This window comes from Cyprinodon tularosa, unplaced genomic scaffold (genome assembly GCF_016077235.1).
Source record: "Cyprinodon tularosa strain WSP-4 unplaced genomic scaffold, ASM1607723v1 ctg819, whole genome shotgun sequence".
In the NCBI taxonomy this organism is placed as follows: domain Eukaryota; kingdom Metazoa; phylum Chordata; class Actinopteri; order Cyprinodontiformes; family Cyprinodontidae; genus Cyprinodon; species Cyprinodon tularosa.
Genome location: NW_024039584.1, coordinates 88,552 through 108,219, shown reverse-complemented (window position 1 = coordinate 108,219; position 19,668 = coordinate 88,552). Strand labels below are relative to the sequence as shown.

The 19,668-nt window shown below is 39.0% G+C and overlaps 2 protein-coding genes across 3 annotated transcripts in view; one reads left to right on the top strand and one right to left on the bottom strand.

Moving 5' to 3' along the window:
* Positions 1-4,489, bottom strand: part of LOC119774577 (sodium- and chloride-dependent GABA transporter 3-like) — a 39,019-nt gene extending 34,530 nt beyond the window's left edge. Inside the window, exons 1-4 of the mRNA XM_038272117.1 lie at positions 4,390-4,489; positions 3,715-3,917; positions 3,498-3,632; positions 3,272-3,412 (exon numbers count right to left, since the gene is read on the bottom strand). Of these exons, the coding sequence (XP_038128045.1) occupies positions 3,272-3,412; positions 3,498-3,632; positions 3,715-3,904 (466 nt within the window). The 5' untranslated portion in view covers positions 3,905-3,917; positions 4,390-4,489. The remainder of the gene's footprint in view (positions 1-3,271; positions 3,413-3,497; positions 3,633-3,714; positions 3,918-4,389) is intronic.
* A 7,053-nt stretch (positions 4,490-11,542) lies between these two features.
* On the top strand, positions 11,543-16,296 carry gadd45aa (growth arrest and DNA-damage-inducible, alpha, a). 2 transcript variants are annotated; one of them, XM_038272115.1, is made up of 4 exons: positions 11,543-11,618; positions 13,503-13,604; positions 13,694-13,916; positions 16,037-16,296. In XM_038272115.1, the coding sequence occupies exons 2-4, from the start codon at positions 13,504-13,506 to the stop codon at positions 16,148-16,150; spliced, it is 438 nt and encodes a 145-aa protein (XP_038128043.1). In that variant the 5' UTR covers positions 11,543-11,618; position 13,503; the 3' UTR covers positions 16,151-16,296. The 2 variants fall into 2 exon arrangements, with proteins under 2 accessions (XP_038128043.1, XP_038128042.1); XM_038272114.1 differs by lacking the exon at positions 11,543-11,618 and adding an exon at positions 12,062-12,216.
* The last annotated feature ends 3,372 nt before the right edge of the window (positions 16,297-19,668 follow it).

Genomic DNA, 19,668 nt, shown 5'->3' with positions numbered 1-19,668 from the left:
TGCGACACATGAATCAAGATGCTATGACCGAAAACATTATTGACAGATGACCGTCGATATATGATTGGCCGAATTTAGGTGTTCAGGCTGATGTAGAACTAACTGGCCTTCAGAAGATAACGGGAAAAAAAACAGATTTAAAGACAGGATTTTTTTTTTTAAATAGAAATGATCTCAATTTAAGGACAATATGGTCTGATAAAGAGTACTTTTATATACATGTTTAAGCCAGAATGATTTGACATTTAAATATGATTTCCCTACGACTTTAAGGGTGTTCTACATTTTTTTTACAGAAAGAAATCGAGTTCTTTCTGTAAAATTGACAGACCGTAGTAGTCACGTTTGTTCAGCCATGTTTTTGCCCAAATACATTGAAGCCTTTTCTTTTTAGGGCTTTCAGCACAAAATTGGAAAAATTGCCAAGGCAGCGCGTTTCACTCTTTAGCTTCACAGGAGGCATCAATAGGTTTCCGGATAGACAACTCCGACTAGCGGCATTTCACTGTGGAGCTGAATACGATGTGGTTTTTAGACGTACAGTGTGAGCAGGTAGATCGCATCAGAGCGCCGGGTCGCACAATGTGAGAACAAACATTGTGAGCTGTGAACTTTTAAACCCTATGGTTTCTTCGTACAGTGAGAGCTGTAGCTACATGCAACAATTGAAAATATCGCACAGAAATGCCTGGCTTAAGTAAGCATAGAATGTACTTTACATTAGTAGACTGCTGGACCGGACCTCAGTAGAGAGCAATGAGCCGCCTAGCCTCAGTGGGAGGAGGGGGGCAGGCGGCGGGAAGCAAAGGGGCCGAAGGTGTCCAGGCTACCATCACGGGGTCGGGTTCGGTCGCTCTGTCCCGGGCACCCGGACCAGCCCCGGAGCTGACGGCTTGGTTCGAATGCCTGGTGTGTTTCAACTACGTACTGCACTGTAGTCAACCAAAATCCCGGACGATTTTGAAATTCCCCCGGACATTTTTTTAGGTCTGGAAAGTAAGACATGTCTAGGAAAAAGAAGACGTTTGGTCACCCATTCTATAGCTAGCCCCAGCCAGCTGTAACCTCTCCACTCCGGTACTGTTTCCCCAGGGGACTTCTCACCCTGCATCCTCTCCCCACTGTAGAGCACCGATTCCCTGGGTGGATCCTCCGATCTCCCACTGTGGTTCCATTGTTCTAGAGGCTTAATCGGCTGGTCCTAGTTCTTTTTTTTTTTTTTCCTTTCTTTGCTGGTTTTCTTGCACTGATTTCCCGCTTCTCCTGTCTGAGCTCCAGAATGCCATCTTACCTAACGCTCTGAGGCGAATCCAACGACCAGCAAACTCCATGGTGTAGGAGATTTGCTTTCGGAAAAGCAGACGAACCTGGGCAAATGTTTGCATGTTTCTTGTTCGGTGTGAACACACCCTAACAAACACAATAAAGGCTAAAAAAAAACTCAAAACTAAGAATAACACAAAAACGGACAAAACAAATAGAAATGAAAAAGACTGCAAAAGAAGCAGCAAAGTAAAAAACTCTATCCAAATACAAAGCTTTCTGCAAAAGTATAAATTATGCTAAGACACAAACAAACCAAACGTATGCAAAACAAATATTCTGTTATTAGTTAAATCAGCTGTAAAAGAAAGTTAAAGAAAAGCTGCAAACCAGAGCCACAAAACAGAAGTGGCCCAGGTCACTAGGGGGTCAAACCCTTAGTTAGAACAGAAACTGTCATGATCTGGCCTGTTTGCTCTCCCTTAATTAGTTATTCCTTTCACCTGTCATTTTCCCTCCCTGTCTCAATTATAATTTATTCCTCTCACCTGTTTCCTCTGGGTTATATTCAGTTCAGCCTGAGCATTCAGTGCCAGATCATTCTTGTCTTTTTGTTAGTCTGTCTGTTCAGTTTTTGCCTTGGTTCATGCCCTGGATCCTAGCAGCCAGTGGAAAGAGGGTTTTGTGTTTGTCTCGTCTCCTGATCGTCCACTGTTCCTCCCCCGCAGAGTCCTCTGGGTTTTTGGCTCTATATGCGGGGAGGTTCAGTTTTTATCTGAGTAAGCCTGGCTCCAGGGAGGAGACCAGTTTAAAGTCCTGCATCAAGTTCTGGTTCCATGTCTTGTCTGGTTCCACGTCCACTGAGCCTGCTCATCTGCACCTGATCCTGTCTGCTCCTGTGTGTGACCACCTGGTCATGCTTCTGGTCCCAGTCAGACTCTGAACCCTCCTGGAAGCCTGTGGATGCCTGGAAGTCTGGATCCTGCCACCTGTCTGGTCCTCTCTGTTCTGGATCCCTGACCAGGATCGGCTTCCAACATGACCTCTCGGACTGCAGCACTTGGGGACGTTCTTGGACTGGACTGTTAAACCAGGTAAGTGGCCAACTCAGATAATCATCTTCTGTCAGATGATCGTGGTCACTTACCTGTGTTTCTCCCGCAGAGTGTCCGTGATTGGGCGGTGCCCCGCTCCCCATCCTGCAGTGTCCGCGAGCCACAGCTCCATTTAGTTTTATTTAATAAACTTTTTGAACTTTCCTACTGACTGTCTCTCCTTGAATACTGGGTCCTTCTGTCCGAAGTTCATAACAGAAACAGGACGCTCAGGGAGATTAAGCGCTAAAAAAAAAAAAACAATTAAAACCTAAATATACTTCATTTCTTCCAAACTTCCTCTGGACTTGCATCCCGTTTATTTTTCTACTAAGGATCTGGGCCACAGACATTTATTCCTGTTAACATCTGTGTCCTGCTCTGTTTGAGTCAATGATTGGCTCCCCCTAGTGGTCTGGAGTACTTCCTGCAGAGCTAGTTTGCAGCTTTTCTTTATATCTGTTTCTACTACTTGCTGCATTTTTTTGCATATTGTTTTTAGATTTCCACTACAATGCTATTTATTTTCTTTGATTGCAACATTTATCCTTTGCAGCATTGTTTCTTTGCATATATTTAGTGTGTAAGTCAAATTTTTGTGTAAGTCCTTCTTTTGTCTATGTAGTGTTTTTTTTTTATTTAATTTATTGCATTATTTTTGTATTTGCATAGTGTTTACATCTTTCAGACACGTGTGAAAGACACGTGTAAAGGAAGATAGAGGGAGGTAAGTATGAATATGTTACAATAAAATAACTTTCAGGTGACATTTTATATGAATTCTACTGAACTGACTAATTTATCAAAAAAAATCTCAATATTTGTTCCTGAATCGTTGCTATTTATTAATAATTGAGAGAAACAAAGGTCTTTGTGGCATTTTCAAAATTTCTCTCTTTAGAGTGAAGTCATATCTGTGTTCCAGGTGTTGTTGCAGCTTGCCCAGGGCAGGACAGTTTGGAAGGAAGAGAAAAGGTAGAAGAAGGTCCATGCCAATATGACGATGTAATATGTTGAAGTGTAGAGTATTATTATAACACTGCTGTAGCCTAAACCTATGTAGAAAAGAGTCCGTTATAAAACAGTACAAACCCAGTTAGAGATTCTGGTAATATAACGTTGCATCGGATTTAGCATTACCTTCAAATAAAGGACACAACTTCCTCCAACATGTAATTCCACCCTGCCTGGTCGACTGTCCCAAAGAAACTTCAAGGAAAAAGATGGGGATTCCACAGCAAAGCAGCATCAGAAAATAAGGCACCAGGAAAATTCCTAAGGCAGATGATATAAAAAGGATATGCATATAAAAGCTAAGCTCTCCATAATGTTCTCTGATATATTTTCGTCCACTTACCTCCTCCGTTTTTGAAGCAAAGATACGGAAACCTCCAAACATTTCCCAGACCGATGATTCCTCCCATTACTGCTAAAACAAACTCTGTCTTGTTGTTCCACTGTCCTCTCTTTGCAGAAGTTGCTGCAGATTCCCGTGAGCTGTTGTCATCCTTCACCAGATTCTTCTCGGCTGGATGGGTAGATGCCATGGGGACTGGATTGCTGTGTAGAATTTACGGCAGTAAATTAAATAAATTCTTGCTATATGAGTAATAAAAAAAATCTTTTTTTTTTTTAAACTGCTGTATTAATATCAATGCATTCTGTAGCCTATAAAAAAAAAAAAAAAAAAAAAACAAACATCCTCTTATTCCAAAAAGCAAAATAACGCACTGGAAAAAATCTAGATGAGTAATTTTTCCTTAAAATAAATGCATTTATTCTTGAACTGAGAAGGTAAAAGAGACATTTTGCCAATGGAACAAAAATAATCTTAATATCTTTTCTCATTCCATTGGCAAATCATCTCATTTACCTGCTCAGATTAAGGTTAAAAACACTTAATTTAACAAATTTTAATGATTTCTAGATTGTTTTTCCAGTGTGCTTCCCTCTAAAGACTATGAAGCAAAACAAAAAACACAGTTGGATGTTTTAAGAAGCAAATATCATTAGAAGGTTAAAAACAACTCACCAAGAATATTTATAGGAAGATTTTCAAGGCTTTCTGTTGTAATGATGTGGAACTCCTTCACCACTGGAAGATCTTTAACCTTCAATAGTGATAAAGGAGCAAAGCCACGCCCACTGAGGTGTATGAAACATTGTGTCTTTCCATCTTTTACAGGCTTCAGCCAGTCTTGGCTGTCTATTAGCATTCTGAAGGCAAGCCTAAACAAGAAGGTGCAGGGACCCATAAAAGCCACCAGTGTCATGATGGGTTTCTGGATGCTAGCCCATATGCAGAACACAACCGGAGGCAGGGAAAAAGTTCAAAGGGACCCAGCGGCGGGTCCAGCTGCTACGTGACCTCGTAATTTTACCAAACCCCCAGTATTGATGTAAAAAACACATTTGGCAGTTTGGTGACATTTATGGATAAATGTGCCAAAATGGCCTCTCCGCCTAAGAAATTTCTCACTAATACCATTCTAAAATAAATATGATTCATCTGATTGAGTCCAAATTTGGTATATTTTTACACAACATTTAGATTTAAAATTCTGTACTACTTTTTTGTGCTATAAATAATATTTTGGTAGCGTTTTGCAATGTTTATTTCAAAGAAAATTTTGACGAGGTTCAAAAAATGCTAAATATTTTGTATTTTGTCCCTAATATTTCAGGCAGGGTCAAAGCTACCATGGTGCTGACACCAGAAAACCATTCTATGACATCTTACCTTTACAGACGTACCAAAAGTTTCTTCTTAAATCTAATAGCTGTGAGGCTATAAGTGATTTACTTTTGTGTGTTTTTGTCAGGCAGACATTTATTTATAAACCCTGAGGGTGTAAGAGGTTAATGAAGATTGTATACAAAAACAGGTAAGGTGGATAATCAGGTCCAAGGGCTGGTCACGACTGGATTCACTGTTCAGAGGTTTGAGCTGGGCGGCAGAAGGGGGAACCAGGAGGATCCAGTGGCTGTCGGCAGGCTGAAGACTTGGAGGAGGCTGGGCTTGGTTTAGGGCTTGCAGATTCCGGGTTTGAGTTTCCCCTCCAGATTCTTCAGAGAGCTGGTCGGCAGATCTTTGGCAGGTTTGGTTCTCCAGGGGTTCTTCTGAGATCAGACTGACCGATTTCCAACAGAGAAAACTCTTCAGGGGGTTTCTGGTTTCAGGCAGGTTCAACCGAGACTGACTAACACTCTGGCACTGGAGTGTGGTCCTCAGCCCACTTAAATGCTGGTCTCCTGATGAGCAGATGAATAACAGCTGGTGAAGTCAGCACCAGCCTCAGGAGATCCAGTACGCCCTCTGGTGGAGGAAAGGTAGACATAACCCAGAAACCAACAGAAAAACAAACCCCAGGAAGGGATCCTTGGCGCCCTCTGGTGGGCAAGCCTCAGGATCCCAACGACCAGATACCGAGCATGTTTGTTCTCATCTGTCCTCATGCCATTAAAACACTTTTAGTTCATTTGTATAAAGGAACCAAATGCAAACAAACTTCCTGAGACAGTTTTTACCCGACAGCAATAACAAAACTAAATGCAACCAAAAATAACCATTAATCATCATGGATGATGTGTGTGAGAATGAACTATTCTTATGAGTTGTTTTGTATCAGTTATTGTTATTTATTTCTTATATTATGTGTAAACGGTTGTGACAGTGATTTTTTGTTTTTAAGCATATACACTGATCGATGGCACTTTTTAAAATTTCGCTGTTCTTATGACAATGACAATAAAGATAAATTGAATTGAATTGAATATACGTAAAATGTCACAAGATTGTTGGTCCCTTTAATTCACCACTGAGAATAGCTTTTAATTATTTTGACTAATTAACTGTTTGCCTCTATAATGTGGAAGACCAGGAGGGAGACAAAAATATACAAAAAGAAATATAACTTTGAAATTCAACCTTTGAATCATAACATTTTTTGATCAAATCAGTTTGAAAATCTTTTTGTAATTTACATTGTGTCATCAAATAAAAATGATAAATTGTACTTATTAACCCACTATTAAAGTCATAGAGAAATCATATTTAAATGTAAATCATTCTGGCTTAAACATGTATATAAATGTACTCTTTATTAGACCATATTGTCCCAAAATGTATGAAAAATTTTATCTAAAAAAAAAACATCTTGTCTTAAAATCTGTTTTTTTTGTTTTGTTTTTTGCTTTTCTTTTTCAGTCTTGAACTTTCTCAGCATTTCTTCATAATTTATTACACAACACAAAAATAATCTGTCTTTTGTTTAAATTTATAGGAAAACGAAATAGGAAAATATATTTTCAAAATACAAACCCTATTTTCTTTTTGTGTGTGTATAGATGGATCATTTTTTTGTTTCTAAATGCTGGAATACATCGGGTAAAAGAGAAATAAAAGAGTTATTCCACCTTTCTGATTCCTGATCCTCCACGGACGGGTTGGTCGTTGGATCGCCAACTTGAAGAGGGAGGATTTGCCATCGAACTTCTGGCCAGAGAAAAAACCCGTAATATGTAGCCAACATTTGGAAGAAGAATGTTTTCAAGATGACTTGGATAATAGCGCGTTGTGACAAACACCAGATACAGCACTGGGACTTGATCAACAGCCGATACCGCACCGTGACGTCACTAACCAGTAGGTGGCAGTAGTGTTCTTTGACAAACATGGATGCCTCGGGTAAAGCACATTCACATGAAAATTACTCTGAATTAAAAACACTGATCATTTATTGAACAGGATGGAATCATTTCAGATTTAAAGTACTTTCAGAAGTATAGTGTATTTTGAATTTGAGCGAACTTTTCCTGTAAGAGTATTTGACCAGTTAAACCAGCAGGGTTATGGAAATGCTAAATGGAGTAATGTAAAGGAAAAAAATGTGACTGCAAAAAGGATTAGAAAAAAATGTAGTGTGAAAAAGAAACGAATTATGAAATTAAGTGTTAGAAACATATTAATTTCCACTCTTATGGTGATGATACCCAGCTATATCTGTCTATAATCCAGATGAAGCTAACCCTTTACATAGATTACAGGCATGTCTTGAAGACATAAAAACCTGGATAACTTTCTGCTTCTGAATGCAGATAAAACAGAAGTTATAGTCTTTGGACCAGAGTCTCTGAAAAAGAAGCTGATTAGTCAGTCACTTCATTTGGATGGGATTAAACTGATTTCAGATAATAAAGTAAAAAATCTTGGTGTTATTTTTGATCAGGACCTGTCATTTAAATCCCACATCAAAGAGGTTTCTAGAATTTCCTTCTTTTATCTCTGGAATATTGCAAAATGTATTCAAATTAATTCAGTTTATTTATATAGCACCAAATAAAAACATGTCATCTCAGGTCACTTTACAAAGACAATTCAACCAGATCATCCAGTCAGATTGGTTCCAAGTTTTCAGCTGAATACAATGATTTATTGACTCTTCAGCAATCCCTCAAACTAAGCATGCTTGTAGCGACAGTGGAGAGGAAAAACTCCCTTTGAACAGGAAGAAACCTCCAGCAGAAACAGGCTCAGTGTGAGCGGCCATCTGCTGAGGCCCACTGGGGTTCAAGGAGACAGAAGCAGAGATAGAAAAAGAAGCATAGATACAAAAGGCAACTGTCAACCAGCTCCACAGGCGGCCCCGTCCAGGAAACACACAGCCAGGCAGACGAGCTCCGAGCCAGCTCCCATGTCAGAGGATGAAGAGAGCACATCCAGTTAGTCACAGTCAGAGAAACAGGACTACACTGGAAAACAGGCCAAGCTCCAACATCCTCGTTCTCACATATTAAAATGAGAAATATCCTGTCCAGGGGTGATGCTGAGAAACTAGTCCGTGCATTTGTTACTTCAAGACTGGACTATTGTAATTCTTTACTATCAGGAAGTCCACAAACTGTAGTTAAAAGCCTTCAGCTGATCCAAAATGCTGCAGCCAGAGTTCTGATGAAAATGAAAAAGAGAGATCATATCTCTCCTATCCTGGCTTCTCTTCATTGGCTTCCTGTTAAATCCAGAATAGAATTTAAAATCCTCCTTCTCACATATAAAGCCTTAAATGGCCAAGCTCCATCTGATATCAGAGATCTGATTGTTCCTTATGTTCCTAACAGAGCACTTCGCTCTCAATCTGCAGGTTTACTAGTGGTTCCTAGAATTTCTAAAAGTACCCTACTTAAAAAAAATTAAAGGAACACTTTGTAATCATAGTACAGCATCGAGTTAATTAAACTTGTGGGATATTGATTTGGTCAGTTTCAGCTGCTTTGGTGTTAATGAAATGAACAACAGTTGAACTAGAGGGGAAACAACGAGACGACCATCAAAACAGGAATGGTTTAACAGGTGGAGGCCACCCCCTCCTCATCTTTTCAGACTCTTTTTCACCAGTTTTGCATTTGGCTAAGATCACTGTCAATACTGTTAGCATGAGGCGCTACCTGGAGGTTGCACAGGCAGTCCAAGTCCTCCAGGATGGCGCATCAATACGTGCCATTGCCAGAAGGTTTGCTGTGTCTCCCAGCACAATCTCAAGAGCATGGAGGAGATTCCAGGAGACAGAAAGTTACTCCAGGAGAGCTGGACACGGGCGTAGAAGGTCTACCAGTTTTAGTACTGGTTTAGTACTTCCTGGCATATAAAACTTTGCACCAACCACAGTAACCTCTGACACTTAACTGTGCATCAAAAAGTACAAAATTTTGAGAAAGAACATTTTGTTGGCAGAGGTGGAAAGTAACGAAATACATTTACTCAAGTTACTGTATTGAGTAGGTTTGTTGTGTATTTTGTATTTTTCAAGTAGTTTTTAAAATCGGTAATTAAAATTTTACTTGAATACGTTTTGAGTGAAGTATTGTATTTAGTTACATTACAAATCCCATCCCAAACTTTGGAAAACCGAAAGGAAGACAAAAAATCGGGCCCCGGAAGCACTACAGCGAGTGACGTGATCAGCATGTAGATCTAGGCTACCAGGCGCAGAGTCTTTCTGTAGGAGATTGGGAACAAGATGGAGGTGGATCAGGAGAGCGACGACGGTTCAGAGAACGTTTCACTAGAAATGCTAGCTGAAACATCGAATTCTGCTGCCCAAAACTAAGAAAATCCTGGGCCTTAAATGGGTCTTAAATGTCATGTGTGACATGTGTTATCTTGTCATTACATGTGTATACATTTGTGTAGATTTTTCTTTAATTAAAAACTAAATAGTTTTGGATTTACAACTGCTTGTCCTATTTTCACTACATGGGAGAGATCCCCTGCCCCGTTCAACAGTTTTTTTAAAGTAACTTTTACTTAAAATACATTTAAAATTAGCTAATTATTACTTGTACTTGAGTAATATTATATCCTAGTATTGGTACTTTTACTTGAGTATGATATTTTAGTACTTTTTCCACCGCTGTTTGTTGGCAAGTATTTCTTTCATCTGTTAGCCTGACCGCTCAATATAGGAATTCTCATTGGTATCCATGGTAGGAGAAGTGAAAAGCTAATCATGGTTTAATATTAATTACAAACCAAAGTCCCAAAAAATTATATTTAAGAAAAAAACAGATGATAATTAGCCATTAGTTTACTCTAATCCTTAATCACAGTTAATATGTTTAAAAAAGGATACATTTTGGAGGGTTTGGTTTGAGGCCTTGTTTTTCTCTCAATGGGCCAATAGGGGGCAGCATAACATTTTTCTAAATCCTCAGCATGTCAGCATATCTTTATTTTACATGTGAACAGATTTTAGGAAGCTGTTTAGAATCAGAATGAATTATTGCATTTAGCTCCATTTTAAACCTGAATATTTCAATAAGAGGCAAGATAAGGGTACATTTTATCCTGGTTTTTTACTTTGTCAGTGCTTTTTTTTTTGCTTTTTATATAATGTTTTTTAGGTATTTTGAACATTTATACATAGAAAGAACAAGGATAGAAAGAAACAGGATAAAACATATACAGCACTGATACAGAAAACAAAACCAGAGGTATGTGCATAAATTACAGCAAAAATTTGAAAAAGTAACCAATTTATATATAAACTTGAACATATACATCATTCAGATTCTCATTACTGGTCTTTACATTTTGAAATTTGGAAGTGTTTGAGAGTATCTTCCCATCTTTTTTTAAAAGCATAGAATTTCTCATTCAGACAGCATCTTAATCTTTCTAATACAGTAACTTCAGAAAGTAAGTTTTTGCATTGCTGGATTGAAGGGGCATCACAACTAACCCATTTAATAATTATAGATTTTCTGGTCAATGTCAATAGAAAATGCACACAGTCTCTTTGGGAGTATCCTGATGACTGGGTATGAAACCAAGAGGAACAGGACTGGGCCAGAGAAAAGTGTTTGCCCTATAATGGAGCTAATCTCTCAACATACTGCTTGCCAGAATGCCCCTATAATTTTTTGGATATATAGTTACACATATATACAAAAATGTTTGTATATCTGGAGCTTGTAACAAAAGTGATTTCCCTCTGGTAAATTGTTCCCTCTGATATATATATATATATATGTATGTGTGTGTGTGTGTGTGTGTGTGTGTGTGTGTGTGTGTGTGTGTGTGTGTGTGTGTGTGTGTGTGTGTGTGTGTGTGTGTGTGTGTGTGTATGGAGATATGCATTATGGTATGATATGTTATGCATAAATTATGTTAAATATTATATCCATAGGGTGCTGGAATATATCCTGTGCCATGCAAACAAATGTTAATCACTGCCAAATAAGAAATTATTGATTATATCCAAATCAATTTAAAAATTACTACATGTTTACTATAACATTATTGTTTTTTTCCCCTTTTTTTCCAGGAGATAACAGAGGATGATTTTAATCTAAAATCAAAACAAAATCGACTCAAAAACCATAATTACCTGTTTATTATATGTTATTATAAACTGGGAGGGGGGTTCATATTATTATCTATTAATTAGGAATGTTTAAAAATAAATAGTCTAAGTCTATCTTTTCTACTCGCTGGAACACTGAGCAATTAAACGTCACGTGAAGTGGGTCATTGACCCGTTTTCTCCATGTTTACACGTTTTTTTTTTGTTGAGGTCTCTTTGAGTATAGCTCCATCTTCCGGTCACTCTCGCGCCACTCCGCTCTATCTCGCGCGCTGTCACCGGAGGGAGGGGGGGAATCACATGCTCCCCAGCAGACCAATCAGAGGCGAGGATTCCCAGGAGGCGTCCCGTTGCCATGAAGCTGTGGTGAAACTTGTAGCAGGTCTGGACGGCAGCTAGGGTAAGTTCTGCACACAACAGAAAATAAAGTAAGTCGCTGCTAAATCAAATAACCAGGAAATTAACTAATTAATTCATCAAATAGAACATATATGTTGAATTATCGTCTCTTGCTATACATTAGCTTGTTTTTACACAGTCTGTGACCTACAGAGAAACCGAACTTGATGCAAAAAAGGAGAAACTTTTGGGCGATATTAGATTTTCCTCCTTTTAAAGCCAAAATAAAGTCATTTAATAGCTTAGAATCCTGCACAGCAAGGAAACAGAAAACATCTTTCTTCTTCCAGAGGCTCCACACAGCTGAAGTTTCGATAGTAACTCAGCTAGAGAAGGACACGCCCCTCGCCGGGTGTCTGTCCAATCCCCAAGCGGCTCGCTGTGCCATCAGCCAATCAGCGCAGCCATGCTAATGTCTGTCTGAGGGACTGTTGTAATGTGAAGTTACCAGATTTATCTGTCAGTTATAGCGCTGTGGAGGACAGACCAGGAAGGCCCCAGCTAAGCTCGGTTGTTTTTAATTTTTAAAAGACGGAGGATTTGGATTTAATGTACAAGATGACATTTGAGGAACTAAGTGGGGATTATTCTCAAGAAAGGTGAATATTGTTGCTTATGCATGGTTTGTTTCACCCGCTGGCTGCTGATCTGCAGAAGTAAAGTTGTTTTATAATAGGTTAAACAGAAGTAGAACTACTTTTTAGGGGCTTTAAAGTGGCTTTAAAACAATTTTTTATATTGTTTTGAGGAACTTATGCCTTAATAATAATAATCATATAACAATAGTTGTGTTTTATAATTGCAAACAGAATGTCAGGTGTTCTGTCCAGGCGAGTTTCTTTCTGCTTCATTTTCACTTTTCACATCAGTTTCCATTAACTTCACCTCGTTAGCTTGTATGCAAAGGACTCTGAAGTGATTTTATCATTAAATATCACCTCTGTTATGCAGCATCTATAATTATTTCAACCAATAATAAATTATCAAACTTTAGTAAGGTGTTTCAAAAAAGTTTTTTTTTTTTTATCCACTTTATACAGCTTCATAAAGCCTGGAACTCAACGCTATTTCTGACATTTTGAATTGAAAAGCTTCCTGGATGGGAAGAGAAACATCTTCAAACTTGTTTTTTTTTTACTTTTTTTGGAATGACGATGACCTGGATGACTGGGAATCTTCACCAGCATCAGAGCGGGTGTCTATTTTGAAATACTTTGCTGTATTAAAGGCAAGCAGCTACTAATTTTTCATTTTTATAATTAATGCAAGTCAAGATTGTTAAACTGGACTTTTCTGCATTCCCAAAAGGATTCTATGAAGCTGTTTTGAATCTATAATTTCTTAAAAGCAGTTAAAAATCAATTAATCAATAAAAAAAAAGCTTCCTGGATGGGAAGCGAAACATCTTCACTGCAAAAACGATCTAGAAATAAGTAAAAATTTCTTAAATTAATTTGAGCAGGTAAATGAGATGGTTTGCCAATGGAATGAGTATTTCTTACTCTTAAAATAAGATAATTAGATCATATGCACTTGAAAATAAGACAATGCAATTGTTTTTTCTTATTTTAAGTGTAAATTGTCTTGTTCCATTGGCAAAAAGTCTCTTTTATCTCCTCAATTTAATAACAAATGCACTTATTTTAAGAAAAAAATGACTTATCTAGATTTAGATTTTTTGCAGTGTTCAAACTTGGAAGCAAATTCCAGTGGATTGTTTTTAACTTTTGGATCGATGGTTTCCTTAAAATTCAGTGTAATGGAGCATCTCTGTGAGGAAAGGAGTGACCTCTACTTGACGTAACATCTTTCACAAGCTGGAGGTCAATGTAAAGTGCAGACGGCGCGCCTGCAGCGACCTAACGCTGACTCTGTTTCTGTGCAGAATGGATACGGTGGCGAAAGCCCTGGAAGAAGTCCTCACCGCTGCCTTGCCACAGGGCTGCATCACAGTCGGCGTCTACGAGGCGGCCAAGTCCCTCAACGTGTGAGTACAGAGTCCCACCACTACAGGTGCAAAGGTGTCTCAAAAGAAGGACGTTTTCCACCTGACTGTTAACCTTTTCTCTCCTCCAGAGACCCGGACAATGTGGTGCTGTGCATCTTGGCCACCGACGAGGACGACGTCAAAGACGTGGCCCTCCAGATCCACTTCACGCTCATTCAGGCTTTCTGCTGCGAGAACGACATCAACATCCTGAGAGTCAACAACACCCACCGCCTGGCGGAGATCCTGGGGGGAGGGGGAGGGAAGCAGGGCAGCGGGGAACCTCTGGACCTGCACTGCGTGCTCGTCACCGTAAGTCACTTTCACTCTTTGAGCTCCTGGTTCTGGAGCAGCAGCTCGCCCACGTGACTGAAACTCGTACTCAGAGGGAACATGTCTGCGCTTGTCCTCTGATAAAACCTTTTACAGTTCCTCCTTCATGTGTCTTCTGAAGAATTTAATAGGGACTGTATGTTTATGCACACACACTGGCAGGGACACATCTAGAACTTATGTTTAGCTTGTTGTTTTTGGTCGTTTCCTGTCCGTATTCATTCTCTAATCTGGTCTAGATTCACTGCAGTGTCAGAGCAGATTTAGTCTGCAAAAACGAAAAACCCTCCTGAGGCAACTGTTAATTTTTTGAGAAAGATAAAATCTAAGGGGTCAAATAGCTGTAAATAAAAGCATGGTGTCAGAATTTGTCATTTTAAGTCAATAATGTCATTAATTTTAACATTTCTATTTGCTTATTGTTTATATCTCATACATACATACACGTGACGTCAGATGTTACATCAGCAAGGATTTAAGATTAGGGCTGCAACTAACGATTATTTTGCAAATCGATTAATCTGTCGATGATGTTTTCGAGTAATTGATTAATAATCGGAATGTCAAAGTTTTCCTAAAGAAGATTTTTATGAATTTAAACCAGGTGACGCTAAAATGAGTATTAGGGCCAGGCTAAGGATTTTTTTTCAATTATGAGAATACTGTTGTAAGATTACGAGAATAAAGTCGTAAGATTATGGGAAGAAAGTCGTAAGACTACGGGAAGAAAGTCGTAAGATTACGGGAATAAAGTCGTAAGAGTACTGGAAGAAAGTCATAAGATTACGGGAATAAAGTAGTAAGATTACGAGAATAAAGTCGTAAGATTACGGGAAGAAAGTCGTAAGATTACGAGAATATAGTCGTAAGATTACGAGAATAAAGTCAGAAGATTACGAGAATATAGTCAGAAGATTATGAGAATAAAGTTGTAAGATTATGAGAATTAAGTCGTAAGATTACGGGAAGAAATTCGTAAGATTACGAAAATAAAGTTGTAAGATTACGAGAATAAAGTCGTAAGATTACGGGAAGAAAGTCGTAAGATTACGAGAATATAGTTTTAAGATTACGAGAATATAATCGCAAGATTACGAGAATAAAGTTGTTAAATTACGAGAATAAAGACCTAATATTATGAGCATGAAGTCGCATTTTATGTCAACTCTTCCAAGAAGCCCTTTCTTCCCTAAAATGAGGAATGTGGAGCATCATGTGAAGTTCTACTTTAGCATCGGTTTGACAAATCAGGAAATCTTTTAGCAGCAGCATCAAACTGGGCAGGATGTCAAAGTGGACTCTGGTTGCTGATTGGTGGAGCTGGTCGGCCGTCATCTGCTGGGCGAGGCTTGAAGCGAATTCTTGCTGAATCGGGTTGTGTTCTTAATGTTACAACTTTATTCTCATAATAAAAACATTTTTTTAAAATCTCTAGCCTGGCCCTAATACTCCGTCCTAGGACAGAGTAGATTGACAGACGGAAAAGTTTTAACAATACGTAAAAAATAAGTTATGTTTTTCTTTTTAACAGTATAACTGCGTCACTCTGTGAGCTAAAGGCGTGTTTCACAGTCTCTATACTCCAATTAATGATCCATTACTAAATTAATTGAAGATCATTTAATAATCGATTAATCTGAATAATTGTTTCAGCTCTAATCAAGATTCAAAACTACAAATATCAATTAAAGTCACAACTTTAAAACAAGACATTCACATGTCGCACATTTTAAACAAATAGTCTTTAAAAACAAATAACAGATTTATAACCTCAGGGCAAAGTTTGATGCACAAATTACACATTTACAAGTAGAAATCACAAATTTTACTTCTAAGAGAAAACCACAATTTATATTTAATTTTAAATTCAGAGGAACCAATAGTCGCGACAAGGAGAAATGAAAGTTGTACATTTATTTACCTATATATAAACTATATATTTAGGTTTTTATTGAACCAAGCAGATAAGCTGCAACAGACAGAGTTGGGTGGAAAAGCCAGAGTAGAAAATGTTACATAGAATTTAATAAAATATAAAGCTCCTATTTGAACTTCTCAGCGAGGAGATTAAAACGTGTTTCCATCTCGATATTTTTCAGAGCCCCCACTCCTCATCATGGAAGGACCCGGCTTTGAGCAAGCTCAGCCTGTTCTGCAGAGAGAGCCGCTGCATGGATCAGTGGGTGCCCATCATCAACCTGCCCGAGCGATGAGCTCGGCCCCCCGAAAACCCCCCCGGCCTGTCCAGAACCAATCGTAATGAATCTGCACAGGAAGAGTGCTTTAAAACAAAACAAAAAGTCCTGCTGCACCGCCAGCCGGTGAGAGAAGAAAAAAAAAAGACGGGAATAAAAAAAAACGCTGAGGACACGTTTAAAAAAAAAAAAATCTCCACTTTGAGCTGGGTTTTTCGTTTGGAATTACGTCCGTTGGCGAGCGAGAAGAGACGGCGAATGACGGTGATACCGTTTGCTTCTCGACGTGATCACCGTGGCTCCGATAAGGATCGTGTCGTTTTCGGCGAAGTCTCAGCCACGAGTCGAAGGAGCGGGGAGGAAGCGGCGCACGGAGCCGTCGGTCAGACTAAGACCGCAGTCTGTCTGCAGAACCGAAGCACTTGTTGAAACACTGGACTTACTGCAGGTTAATTTATGCATCACAGCTGTTCATGTTGAGTTCCATGTTCATGTTATTTCAAAAGGGAAGGGCTACGCATCCAGTGAAGACATTCTGTTTGTTTCTAGATCTTTTTAACCAGCTGGTTTCTTTACAAGTGAAGTAGTACTTTTGTTCAATTCTAAGTTATTCTGATTATATTTATGCATATTTATGTTATGATTTTTTTTTTTACAATTTTTGCAATATCTGAGCACCAGACCAATGTTTTATTGTCAATAAAATTTTTCTGTGATACCAATTTTTAAAGAACGTGTCGACTGATTCTTTATATTTCACACTGAAATCAATTCAATTCAGTTTATTTCTATAGCGCCAAATTCACAACACATGTCATCTAAAAACACTTTACAGTTTTCTATCTAAGGAAAACCAGTTGATTGCATCGACTCATTGGCTCAAATACAATTCCTCACACTAAGCATGCTTGTAGCGACAGTGGAGAGGAAAAACTCCCTTTGAACAGGAAGAAACCTCCAGCAGAACCAGGCTCAGTGTGAGCGGCCATCTGCTGAGGCCCACTGGGGTTCAAGGAGACAGAAGCAGACATAGAAAAAGAAGCATAGATACAAAAGGCAACTGTCAACCAGCTCCACAGGCGGCCCCGTCCAGGAAACACACAGCCAGGCAGACGAGCTCCGAGCCAGCTCCCATGTCAGAGGATGAAGAGAGCACATCCAGTTAGTCACAGTCAGAGAAACAGGACTACACTGGAAAACAGGCCAAGCTCCAAGATCTAGAAACAAAGGTGTTGATGGCAGCAGCACAGCTGATATTTCTCTCCAGGATGGAGTCACAGCCAAACAGGAACAGACCAGATGAAGCTACTATGAGAAAAAGCAGAGAGAGCAGAACGTTAGAGATTGAACTAATAGATTCTGCAGAGTGGGAGAATAGAGATAGAATGAAGCAGAATGATGAAAAAGGGGTCCCTATGTCCTCCAGCAGTCTAAGCCTATAGCAGCAGAACTATAGAGATAGCTCAGGATAACCTGAGCCACTCTAACTATGAATCAGGACAAAAGCTAAACGCCTTGAAGTTGCTGCAGCTGAGGTTGTGGAAAGAGGCGTCACGTGTGGATCACAGGGGTCACGCAGGCCGCTGCGGCCCCAGAGCCATCTCTGAAAACAATAATCCACAGCACTCCCAACCCTGCAGAGGCTTCTGCCGCAGTCAGCAGGACTATGTTTATTCATCCGAATGGGTCTTTTCAACAACTGATACGTAACACTCTGGTTTGCATTTATGCTGAGGAGAAAAGTTCCTGCAGAAAAATCGGTTTGCATAAGATCATAAAGCAGGGAAAACTTTAGTTAGTAGGTGGATTCTGGCATGCAGTTTGTTGTGTAAGCCCTGCTGAGCCGCCCATGCCACTCCTTCCACCCACTTCCCTTTTCAGAGAGTCACATGATCAAATGAGCAGGTGATCTTCCAGAAGCTGGAGGTGATTACGTCTCCCAGCTGATGTAAGGAAGGCAAACCCCCCTGTCACAGTGCTGAGTCATTATCTGGTATCTGTGGGCGAAAGGTTAAAAAGGAGTTTCACAATCTAGGTCAGCCCTCAGTGTGAGGAAGGTCATGTGATGTTTCTAGTACAGCTACGGCGGAAGCTTTGCATACTTTACAGGACAGAGTAATGGAAAAAGATAACAATAAAAATGTTTGCACACATGTCTAATTTGAAAATGTAAATCAATAAATTTGTACAAATATAAGAATTATATTTGTTCCCAGTTCTCAACTTACACATGTGTTAGATCAGGACTTTCATATATCAAAACATGGTTTTAGAATTTAACTCATACAAATTAGAACTTTGCAACAATACAAACCAAGGATGGATCACCAAAGAGTATAAATCAAAAATGTACATTTAGAAATGTATTTACAGGTAAATTTCACAACGTTTATTTAAACTGCACTTGAAATAAGACAATGGAGATGTTTGTTTCTGATTTAAATCGTGTAAAGCTTATTACATTGGAAGGTAATTGAACCTACCTGTCGAAATATACCACAAATACACTTTTTAAAAGAAAATTTCACTTGCTTTACTTTATTCAGTTTACTTTAAGAGAATTTGATCTTTCAAATGGAATTTAAAAAATGCAATTATTCAAACACAATCTGACTCAGGTTATCCTGAGCTATCTCTATAGGTCTGCTGCTATAGGCTTAGACTGCTGGAGGACATAGGGACCCCTTTTTCATCATTCTGCTTCATTCTATCTCTATTCTCCCACTCTGCAGAATCTGTTAGTTCAATCTCTAACGTTCTGCTCTCTCTGCTTTTTCTCATAGTAGCTTCATCTGGTCTGTTCCTGTTTGGCTGTGACTCCATCCTGGAGAGAAATATCAGCTGTGCTGCTGCCATCAACACCTTTGTTTCTAGATGTTGGAGCTTGGCCTGTTTTTCAGTGTAGTCCTGTTTTTCTGTCCGTGACTGGATGTGCTCTTTTCATCTTCTGACATGGGTAGGGTCAGAGCTCGTCTGCCTGGATTTGCGTTTCCTGGACGGGGCCGCCTTCTACAGTTGACTTTTTTTTTTTTATCTCTGCTTCTTTTTCTATGTCTGCTTCTGTCTCCTTGAACCCCAGGTTCTGGTTCTGCTGGAGGGAGCTTTCTGTTAGAAGGGAGTTTTCCTCTCCACTGTCTCCTGTAAGAGATTGCTTAACCCTTTATAGTGCAAGTTACCGTTTTTTATCACCAGCATAACCCTTAAAAATAAAGTCCCTCAGTGAAGTCTAGAAGCACTAGATCTATATCCAGCCATTCAGCAAAGATCCTGCTACATGGCTGATCCTCTTATTCTGGCGTTTGACCAATTAGATGAACCCTTGAATTAGATATTACCTACTGGAAGTTAAGTTGGAAAAAGGTAAAACGGTTAAAAAAGGTTAAAAAAGTAATAAGCCTAGTCAACTATTATATTTAGTATCACTATCAGCATTAATGTCTCTAAGGTTATGTTGGATGTTTCTATCGCTCTCAGACTGTTTTTCAAATATTTCTTCTGGAAACACTTTTATTATTTTTTTTATATATTTGGGCAAG

Excerpts from the sequence above, each read along its gene's own strand:
- gadd45aa (XM_038272114.1), top strand. The coding sequence starts at position 12,167 with ATGTACAAGATGACATTTGAGGAACTAAGTGGGGATTATTCTCAAGAA. Across the intron at positions 13,605-13,693 it reads GCGGCCAAGTCCCTCAACGT|AGACCCGGACAATGTGGTGC; the intron begins GTGAGTACAGAG and ends TCTCTCCTCCAG. Across the intron at positions 13,917-16,036 it reads TGCACTGCGTGCTCGTCACC|AGCCCCCACTCCTCATCATG; the intron begins GTAAGTCACTTT and ends GATATTTTTCAG.